We start from the raw sequence: 10,879 nt of genomic DNA on the forward strand, positions 1-10,879 counted from the left end.
TGTGGCTGTAAGTCGTCGAGGAACACGGGTGGGCCGTTAACTTCAACCTCTACGCACACAAGCCTCTCTGGAACCACCAATAGCCTCTTTGGTGTGACTGTAACCATTATATGCTCCCCCATGGCAATCCCCTGGACGACCTCCTTCCTCGCCCGGTCAGCGGGATAGTGGCTCTCCAAAAATAGGAGGACAACACTAAGGTCTCCCTGCAACTTCCACTCTCCCAGATCTATTAGATCCGTAACATGCGTCAGGAGCGTCTTCTTGTGAGCACCGGAGATTTCTATTCCAACATAGAGAGGGGGACGGGGATGATAAAACGTATTCCGCGGGTCCAAAGTCCTTGATGCATCATGCATCCTGAGCCCATGGTTCCATAAGGAGAGAATGCAACTCTCTCACGACCACATCAGCACTTTTGTCCAGTTTGGCAAACGGTCTGCCCTCATACTCGATCAGCGACGCTAGCCTCCTGAGCTTATTCGCGAACTCGTCACTATCTTCGTCACTGTTAGTAGCCAGAATTTCCATGGCCACCTCAGTGCCATTTGTATTTCATCTACCGCTCTCCACCACGGGAAGGGTGAGTACGGAGGATACCAGGTTGCTCTTCCTGAATCCAGGGTGATTCTTGAAGAGCTTCCAGATAAGGAACGGCATGGCCTTCTTACATTCGCTCGTATCCACACGACCGAGACGATGTGGGACATCTCTGTTTAAGACCTTCTTCAAACACATCGCCATAGTCTTCGGACTCCAGGGCCCATGGACCATGGGTACTCCTATTGGGTCCCTGCGTCTCCATGGTCAAAGCCGGCCAGGAAAAGCACTTCCACCTCTATACCTAATTGCATGAAGGGAGTAGCACTGCGGCGGACATCCATGAAGTGAATATGATCTTTGTCAATCAACACAACGTGATTCGAGCCCGGTGGAGCAAGCTTCACACGCTTCCTTCACTCGTGCGCTCTGAAGGCGCTGGTTGAACTGACCACGTGGAACGAATTCGGTGCTGTTGACGTAAAATGCATCCCAAAAGCCTACGGCGGCTCTCTTCGCACCCTCCTCTTCCACCAGGTGCTGCCTATATTTGCCACGCTGCACTTGCAAGTTGTCGAGGACCCTCGACAAGAGTCGAGTTTTGCCATCATTCAACGGACCAACAGGTGTGACCACGTAGACACGTTGGAGGCTTCCTCTCCTTTGGAGTCTCCACTCATAACCATCGGGACAATTGGGCATAGGTACGTATGAGACACCACCGCAACTGATGAGAGAACCGGCATAGGGCTCACAATGGGGCCGGTATGCCACCTGAATCAACGAGAACAAAAGCACTTGGGTTTTGTATAATTCAACTTGAACCACCAGTGAACCTCTGGCATATCGGCCCCAAATCCAATACCATGAATGGGGATGAAATAACCTGTTGTTTGGCATGATTGAGTGCATCAGATTTTGTGATAATTTTATCCCCCCAAAAACTCCCCCGAAATTGGAAGAGACTCAAACAGGTCGCTCTCGTGGGGCGTAGCAACTCACTGAACGACTTCAGAGGACTGTGAAGCTACAGGGCCTACCAAGTGTGGCTTCCATAGCTAAATTGCTGATAGTGGTGCCCTAGCATAAATGACGAGATAGCGCTGCCACAAGCCATGATTAAATTTAAGTCACATTTATTCTGCACCGTCTGAACCCCAATGAGGGCCTCCTAGTTCGCTCATGGAGAGGGCGGAATGTGGTGTTGCGATGGAGTGCTATCTAGCTAGCGCAGTATGACGTGGCAATGGAGTGGTATGCAACTAGCGCAGTCTGATATGGCATTAGAGTGGCAACTCCTCCATTTCGGACAGACCCACAGACAAAAGGGCAACTCCCTCGACCAAGTCTCATTAGTGTACTGCCTCAGCAAACCTCTCTACAATGAAGTCAGTAGAGCTGAATATTCGCCAAGCACAAGACAAGCGACGCCTTATAAGGGCTTGTTGTTCATCACAGTAGCCAACCTAAACACAACGCATAATCCGCACACAATATGTTGGGTAGAGACGGATATTCAGTTCGGTGGAAGACCAGTAGAAAGTACACACTGGAACCTAAGGTTCCGAAATAATAGAAATAAGCCTTCGTAAAATATCATCACAGAGTGAATCCAAACGAGCAGGCTCGATCTCTGCCGAACCCTTCTACCATCCCCGCAAGGTGATCCGCCAGCTGCAGTTCTTCCTCTGAGAAGCTACCCTTGACGTTCCCGAGCTGCTCCAATCCTCGACTAGCACTCTCAATATCCACCACCGTGCCAGGCTCGATAATTGGCACTCGTCTGACCTCGCTGATCAGCCTGCTGGTCTGCGGGCACTTGTACTTCGCGAGTTCACGGCAAAGCTCAAAGAATTGTTCTGTCATTCGTGAATCAAAGCCCTCCGAGTTCCCATGGGAGCTCAGCTCCCTCTTCAAACAAGTCAGCATCGCTTGAGGGCTCCACGGGTACTTCCAGCTCGCCACTTCTGTCGTTCCCGCAATCTCCGCCATGAACAACGTTACGACTCTCACATCCACGCCGTTGACCATGAAGTTCCTGGCCGAGGTCTTAATACTGTGAATATCAGTGTGATTCATATCGAGGAAGACAACGTGCTTGGACTCCTGTTTGGACCTCCTCACTTTGTGTTGGACAAAGTCACCACTGGCCCTCCTCAAGGCAGCGCCCAAGGCTGTACTATCAAAAGCCCCCCTTCTCGCGAAGTCCCTCGCCTTGATGAGAGCTGCATTGCTCACCACCGCCTCTGAGTTCTGCTCACTCTCCGTTCGGTTCTTCCCCTGTATAAACTTTCCTTTTTTAACCTCTATCTTATCAAACATGTCTTCAAGGAGTTCACTAGAGCCCGACCCTGGCAGACCCATCGGGACAACCAGGAAGATCGTCCTCGACGATCGTGGCTTTTCCCCCAGCATCCTCTGCACTGCTTCTCGTAGTGCCTTTTCCGACCCCGGACTGGCCGTCTTCACCCCTCGAGGAATCTTCTTGGATGCCTGCTGATACCATTTGGCAAAGAGACCGCCTTGTTTGCTCATAGGGAACCGGAAGAAGACTTCGTCCTGTTTAGACTTGTTCTCATCCCCCGCATGAGCCAACGTGCGTCCGATCACCTCTTGAATGGCGCCCTCCCAGCCGTAGTTCACCACAGCCACTCGATCACGTTGGAACTTGAACCGAAACAGGAAGCTCACCGTGCACGCATGCACAACACGGTCATCACCGTCTTCCAAGAGCTGCTGAATTTGTCTTTCGCCAGACACTCCATCATCCGTGAGTAGCTCCCTCGGCACCACCCCAGGAGGCGCATGAATAATCACAACTGTTCCACCGCGCTTCTCCGTCTCCCTAGCTTCCACTGCAGAACTGCTCATTGACGCCTCTATAGGGGTGACTGCCACTTTTGGCCCTCTCGATGTCACCACTTCCAACGACTCCTCGACCTCTGGCGTACTCGGCACAGTAGATATCGGCGACGCTGGGATTTCAGTGCAACAACCGGGTCCACACTCGAGAACCGAACCTCCTATTGAACCCTCTTGAACGGCATTCATGATGGTATCTGGAGAAGTGCTATCATCCACTATCTCTGCCCCAACAATGGGCGCCTCCTCGACCACCAGGGTAGGACCAACAGAGTTGTCTGCTGATAACAGCGCCTCATCATCAGCATCACTTACACTACCGTCCTCCCCTGCACCAACAGCCGACTTATCCAGTCTGGTTGTAGGCCTTTCCCCACGCAAGACACTAGTTATTCCCCGTATAAGCTGAAGTTGGTTTGGGACCGTCTCGACCACCCAGGCATCAGTGACGGACTCCTTCTGTCCATCCCACCACCCCTCAATGAGACTGCGTTGCTCCTCTAGAGTCCCCGAGGCGAACCTCAACTCTTCCTGTAACAGAAGCTCTCGAGCCTTGACCCTCGTGGTCTGTTGCCTTGCTTGCTCGAGGACCTCAACAAGTGACTGGTCCCAGCCTATTCTGAATACCCCATCAACTGCAACTCCGCCCGTCCATCCGGGCGCGTATAAGACATGCTTGCCCCCAGTCTTCCGAATAGTCCCGAGGGTCTCGGCATTCACAGCAACATCATCTGTGATCAGCTTGTGCGGTACAGACCCTGGCGGAGCGTCGATGAGAACAATTCGGCACTCCGGTTCGTTGCCCAGGCCCTCCATTATTCCCGGCAATTCTTCAACTGACGAGGCAGTCAAAACCCAATCCCCCACACCTCGAGCCGCCTCATAGCAGTGCCCTATCTCCTCCACCTGGGCCTCCGGGTCCATCTCGAAGAACTCAATATCAGCCTCACAAAGATCCATTCGACCAGCCTTCTCGAATGACCTTGTGATAACATCATCAACCGTACCCTCCCAACCAACACTGACCACCCTGACGCTCTCCTTCAACTTCTCTCCACCAGATCCCATCACAGTGATGTCCCTCATACGGGCCACATGCCTGCCGCCACTCTCAACCATCTCCATTATCGCTTCCACAGAGGTAACCTCAGTCGTCCTCGTTAACAGCCCAGATGGTATAACACCAGGAGGAGCATGAATAAGAACAACCAGGTTTCCACCTTCATCAGGAACCTCTACTGCTAACCGAGCAAGCTCCACGAACTGCTCCTTCACATCCCTCTCGCGCCACTTGTCTTCACGCTTCGCCACTTTTTCTATCTTCTTGAGTAAACCCACATAGGCCTCGAGAGCATAGCTGCTGCCCACAGGATCACCAAGCATAATTCGGCATCGCCTTTCGAACTCTCTTAATTCACTATCGACCCCAAGGCCCCGCATAGCACACCGAGCCAACGTCAGTCGCATAGTGTTGAGGATTCGGAACTTAGCAGTTTCCGAAAAGTCAGCCATAATCACTTGCTCCTCCTCCTCCTCTGCCGCACCAGCAGCACAGAGGAACAGGGCCGTCTTGGCGTACTCGCATTGGATGAGCTTATCACTGTCGGTCACAGAGTTCGGAACGCCAGAGAAGTAGATTTCTCGTAGAGCCTTCACGAAGGTCCCACTATCGGTAATCTCCCTCGCGCTAAGATCCTGCAACAATTTCGATGAAATCATCCCCTCCTCAGCGGCCCTTCCCACCACCCACCTCAATGCCGTTTCCCTCGAGTAAACCACAAAATCGCATAAGCCGCAATGCTCTCTTCGGATCGACACACGGGCTTGCAGGAGCGACAGTATTAACAGTAAGGCCGTACCTACGGACGATCTACCCTCTAGTGCTGAATGAACAGCTATCTCACCAGGTGAACGAGCCCGACTCAGGCTGGCACTGCGATAGAGGCTCCATTCCGCGGTTGGGGTGGTAACAAGAGCCAAATAGTGTGCACCCTCCTAACAGCTGTCTTAACTGAGATGATGAAGACCAATAACTCCTCCCGCACGCCTGACCACGCTCTGAGGTAAACTCAGCCTGAGGAATTCTACCAGAAGGCAGATGGTCAACAATATGAAAATTCTGAGCAAATTTAGGAAAATTCTTATTGGTTTCTGTGCACTTCTACCCGACTGAGTTATGAAACTCTTAACACTCTGCTGAGAAAACCAACATATGTTCCTCCAGCACTGGGAGTTAGAATAAAATATCAATTTATCAGCCGAGGAGCATATCAGCAACCCGCGCCTTTCTAGATCCTCATGAAGGAGCGCACCAAGGTGAGGTTCTTCCCAGTTAGTTGTTCAAGCCATGCCGCCGCTATATTGCGCTTTCGACCTGAGTATCTGATAACGATAATCAGAAGCCCACACAGTGTTGCGGCCTACTTAAAGAGATCCTCAGCATCCTTAACGACTAGCGACAGGTTCCGACTGTGGAGCACCCACGACTCCAAGCGTTGGCTCCAGCAGACCTGGGGACGACGAGCCTCCGCAAACAACGACAGTGTTGGAGGAATATATGCTCGCTCTCCTCAGCTAAGCCCCAGAGATCTACATACAAATTCGGCAATAGATGTGTGCAGAAACGAACGAGAATTTCTCAAAATTTATAATTTCGCATATTTTCCCCTACCACTCTCCAACGAGGTTTCTGGGGAGAAAGCGTCGCCTTATGCATAAATACAGCGTTTCAATGCGGGAGGATATGCATGTGGTCAACTATGAGATTTCTGATGGAATTTTGGTGAATTCTCATTGCTTTTTCTACTCTTCTACCAGCAGTTCCCTCGAATATTAATAGAGTTTACATGCGAGTCGTATGTGAGGGTGTTCACGCAAACTACGGCTGTAAACCTACAGCCACATCGTCCCCTTCCGGGCATTCCTTCATATACAACCGCGTCGGCCGAGACCCCAACCTCCCAACCACACGATTCATGACGGTCATAAAGCTAACATCTGTGTGGTGATGATGACCAGGTGTGGACGACTGAGGCATAACTCACTCTTGCTCACATCGGCATTGGTCGGTGGGAGATTCATCAATATCGAGATGTCCGCAGAGTCCTCCGGTGTTACTTGACTATCACTACCTACCTTGTCAACCTGAATAATGTTAATACCACACCAACAGCAACAATTAGATCAACTCCATACTCACTTTACGCCTTTTGTTGTTGTTGCCCACCATACCGTAAGCAGTCTCAGGCACAAGCAGAATGACGCCCGAGCCAATCAGAGCTCGACAGAGGGAGTCGTTGCGGGACCTAAGCTCGCTCTCGATGAGACGACCAGTGTTGGAGGAATATATGTTTGCTTTCCTCAGATGAACTCAGGACGTTCGCTCACCAACTATACAGGTTTACACACGAATTCTGTTATAAATATACAGAAACCAACAATATTTTTTCCAGAATTTCCTCAGAACTTTCATATTGTCACCAACACATATAGTTGACCATAAGCACAGCTATCAACGCCGCCTACCCGTTATTGGCTTTCTTCCATGCAGGAGTGATGTACACCAACTTGAGCGGTCGACCATGAACTCGCTTGGTGCTCTAAAATCAGCATACCACTCTTCCCTCTATTCAAGCTGCTTACAACTTCACACATAGGCATAGCTTCAGCCCACGCAAGGAGCTGTGCCGTCGTCTCCACCCCCTCCCCCACTGCAAGAGGGTGCCTTGCAGAATGTCCAACAACAGTGGATATGAGCCCACTAAGAATACTTCCTGGAACTGCAGAACTGAGGGCCGTCATTATCAATCAACCGGGGAAGCAATCACTTAAAACAATACTAGGGTTGTTTGTCCGTACTAAGCTCGATGAAATGGAAGGCTTCCTTTCGGGCTGAGCGTGGTAACGTGATATCGGCAACCCAACTTCCACCATAGGCTCGGCAGAAGCTTTTTATCATTCGAAGTTATTTCTAATGATTATGATTCCACTCTACTGATATGGGCGGGAGTCCCCAAATTGCCAGTGTGTGGAAGAGGACTATGCACATGGGCAACTACATATGTTGATGACAGTATGAAAATTGTCGTTGGTTTTTTGTACACTTCTACCCAAAGTCGTGTGTGAAGTGGTCAGCTGAGGAACCAATCACATATGTGGGACCGCGGTGTTCACGTGATCAGCAACACAAATCCCTTCATAAACTTGGCAGAAACTTTCTACTATTTGAAGTAATTTCTAATCGTGCACTTAGGAAGTTGAAATTTATCATTGAATTCATACGTTTGTATGTTGCTCAATGGTGTCCCTTCGATAACATCCCATTGCTCGTGAAAGCCTCTGACATACTCCCTAGCCAGCCTTGCCGGGCACCCAGCATCCAAGGCCATGGTGATGTGTAGATATTCTTGTGGCTGTAAGTCGTCGAGGAACGCGGGTGGGCCGCTAACTTCAACCTCTACGCACACAAGCCTCTCTGGAACCACCAATAGCCTCCTTGGTGTAACCGTAACCATTATATGCTCCCCCGTGGCAATGCCCTGGACGATCTCCTTCATCTTCTCACCCTCCGGTTCACGACAGCCGAAAAACGACAAAGTCACGTGAAATTCATCCTTCATTTTCCACTTGCCCATCCCGAGTAAACCCATCACATGCTTCACTAAAATCTCCCTATTGTCACCAGAAACGTCAACCCCAACGTACAAAGGCCAGTGACACTGAGCCGCCAACTCTTCCAATTTCTTCACGACCACTTTTACACACTTATCCGACTCCACGAAAGACTCCTCATCGCAATCAACCATCTCGACGAGCCTATGTACCTTCTCCAGCTCCTCCTCGCTAACCTCATAAGTCAGCCCGCTACGGCCCTTCCGACCGGGCAACGCAGCCACTATTTCCTCAGCGAGTTCCCTACCATCTTTCCGCCACTTCCCAACTTCAACTACCGGCAGTTTCAACACCGTCCTCACCCACTTATTAGGCTGTAGTCCCGGATAGCGCTCGAATAGCTTCCAGAACTGGAAGAACACAGCCGCCTTCTTTCCCTCATCAGTGACCCCACTCCCCAACGTCGGGTGCACCTTTCGCCCCAACACCCTCCTCAAGCACATCGTCATCATCCTCGGCCCCCACGGGTACTCCCACACACTCTCCTCCTCCTCAGTGGCAGTTAAAAAGAGCCCCACCACTTCTACATGCGTATCAGGCTTCATAAACGGCTGAGCACTTCCCCTCATGTCGCTACCGTATACATGATTCTTATCAATAATCACCACATGGGTCGAGCCTCGCTCCGCCACCCCAACCCTCTCCCTCATAAACGTCTCAGCCGCCCGTCTCATCCCCGCTCTCTGTCGCCTCCTATCAGCTCTGCCCCCCTCGGCAAACTCATCACTGCTCAAATAAAGAGCATCACAAATCCCCGACTCAGCCGTAGTCTCACAGTGCTCCTCAACCATATTCTGCCGATATTTTCCATGGACCACCGGGAGCCTGGCAAAGACCTCCTCCAACAGGCGCGTCTTACCACTACCAGGTAGCCCCACAGGGGCAACCACCAACACCCTCTGAGCCTCTCCCGCCCCCTCAAGCCTTCCTTCCTCCACCACAGCAACTAGCTCCTCCTCAGTGTCAACCCGGACCTGCTGCACTCCAGGTATAGCCACCTTATCGAGAGTCTCTAACCACTTCCCAAGAAGGGCACACTGCTTATCCCGCGGCAGAGCAAAGAAAGTCTTGTCGGTGTCGTAAAGATGCCCCCTTTCCCAATTCTTCAACGTGCGCTCCAAAAGATTCCCCTCCGGCCCACCCCACCCATATCGCACGATCTTAACACACTTTCGCAAGCTCGGCTTCACCGTCCGCAACCTCAGCAAATTAGGGAGTTGTACTACATGCCTACCACACCTCGCCCACTTCATCAGCCCATCACCATCCACATGCACATCATCCGTGATCAGCCCCTTCGGAACCACCCCAGGAGGCACGTGAATGACCACTACCCTCCCTGCCGCCGCCTCCGCTCTCTCCTCCTCTTCCACCTCAGTCCGTGCAGCCAACGAGAGTAACTCAGGAAATCTCTTATCAACCACTTCGTATGCGCCGAAACCGTCAACATTCCGATTCACCACAAACTGGACCCTTCGACAAAGGTCCGAAAACAATACCAACAATTCCTTCTTCCTACTGTTCCCGTGCAGCATCGTCTCACACATCTGCATAAACGCCCTACCATCCCTCCGCCTCTTCGTAGACTCCTTCATAACCTCTCTAAGTCTCCTCAAGAGCTTGTACTGAGCCGTCTTAGCTTTCCCCAAGGCCACCACCACTACTCCTCCACTACTCCTCCTCTCGAAATACGCCACTACTCCTTCCCGTGGACAGTTGATAAGCTTCTCGACTGAATCAACGTCATCCATCTCATATGCATTCACAGAGGCAATCTCCTTCCTCAAACTTCCCCAATCGTTGGTCGCCAACTCCCGCACCTCCTTAACAGGCCCAACCTACACACACCATACCACACCTCGAGCTCTTCCTCCTACCTCACCTCCCCGATTGTAGTAAGGCCACACCTACCCAGTATCGTCAGAGCATCTCTAGGATCCACACAAGCCGACTCAGCTCCACAGACGTTTGCCACCAACGCATACCTACCAAAAACCTCACCACCGAAAAGCCACCAGAAAGTCCCTACCACTTCAAGCCTTGAGTTTCATACTTCACTAAATGCTGTACTTCACTACGCCCACACAGCTCCCCTATGAGCGTGTGATGGGATAATACCTCCCGTATCTTCACAGTAAACGCGATCGCGATGAGATGATGGTGTGGTAGGAATATTACCGTTTCAAGGGTGCCCAGCCGCTGCAACTTCTCCACCTCTTCAAACCATGCTTGGGCGACGAGTTGAGCATATTCGAAGCGATCCTCGCCGAATCTGCAAAAAAATGCCCTCCCCGGGGATCGAACTCGATACCTCGGGACTCACCGTTTAAGATCAGCCGCCTCCCTGGCGACCAACGAGACGTTCTTAGAACAGATGACCCAAGCTGACAAGTCCACCGACCACGAAACCTACAATACAACAACTATTGGTAATATATGTTCACTTTCCCTCAGTTGTCGTCATTATTTTTCCCACTAATTACAGGAGTTTATATACGAATTATGGTAGAAATATTCAGAAACGAATGAGAATTTCCAAAAATATCCCGAAATTTCCAAATTTTCCCCCATTAATACTTTTAAGCTAGGTGGATATAATCGTGCGTTAATATTTCACATTTTCAAATTTCTTCCACAAATTCTAATTACATGCTACCTCATTTTCAGCATATGCCCCTCTAACACGCTACTTCCTACTTATTCATTCTAAACGCCTCCCAACACTACAATTCTACTCTTTTCAACGCATTCCTAAACCTACATCGTGCGTAATTTCATCACGTTTTCTTGCACTTCTTGCAGTTAG

The 10,879-nt window shown here is 50.7% G+C and overlaps 1 protein-coding gene across 1 annotated transcript in view; it reads right to left on the reverse strand.

Moving 5' to 3' along the window:
- Positions 1-1,992: 1,992 nt before the first annotated feature.
- Positions 1,993-10,879, reverse strand: part of Pmar_PMAR028386 (hypothetical protein) — a gene marked incomplete at its 3' end in the record, with an annotated part of 10,828 nt that continues 1,941 nt past the window's right edge. Inside the window, exons 9-23 of the mRNA XM_002786270.1 lie at positions 10,397-10,457; positions 10,252-10,345; positions 10,103-10,200; positions 9,956-10,058; positions 7,684-9,911; positions 7,045-7,126; positions 6,928-7,001; positions 6,602-6,707; positions 6,457-6,546; positions 5,827-5,912; positions 5,715-5,784; positions 5,307-5,413; positions 5,153-5,261; positions 2,241-5,097; positions 1,993-2,006 (exon numbers count right to left, since the gene is read on the reverse strand). Coding sequence (XP_002786316.1) covers positions 1,993-2,006; positions 2,241-5,097; positions 5,153-5,261; positions 5,307-5,413; positions 5,715-5,784; positions 5,827-5,912; positions 6,457-6,546; positions 6,602-6,707; positions 6,928-7,001; positions 7,045-7,126; positions 7,684-9,911; positions 9,956-10,058; positions 10,103-10,200; positions 10,252-10,345; positions 10,397-10,457 — 6,179 coding nt within the window. The remainder of the gene's footprint in view (positions 2,007-2,240; positions 5,098-5,152; positions 5,262-5,306; positions 5,414-5,714; positions 5,785-5,826; positions 5,913-6,456; positions 6,547-6,601; positions 6,708-6,927; positions 7,002-7,044; positions 7,127-7,683; positions 9,912-9,955; positions 10,059-10,102; positions 10,201-10,251; positions 10,346-10,396; positions 10,458-10,879) is intronic.

This window comes from Perkinsus marinus (assembly GCF_000006405.1).
Source record: "Perkinsus marinus ATCC 50983 genomic scaffold scf_1104296931648, whole genome shotgun sequence".
Taxonomy (NCBI): Eukaryota; Perkinsozoa; order Perkinsida; family Perkinsidae; genus Perkinsus; species Perkinsus marinus.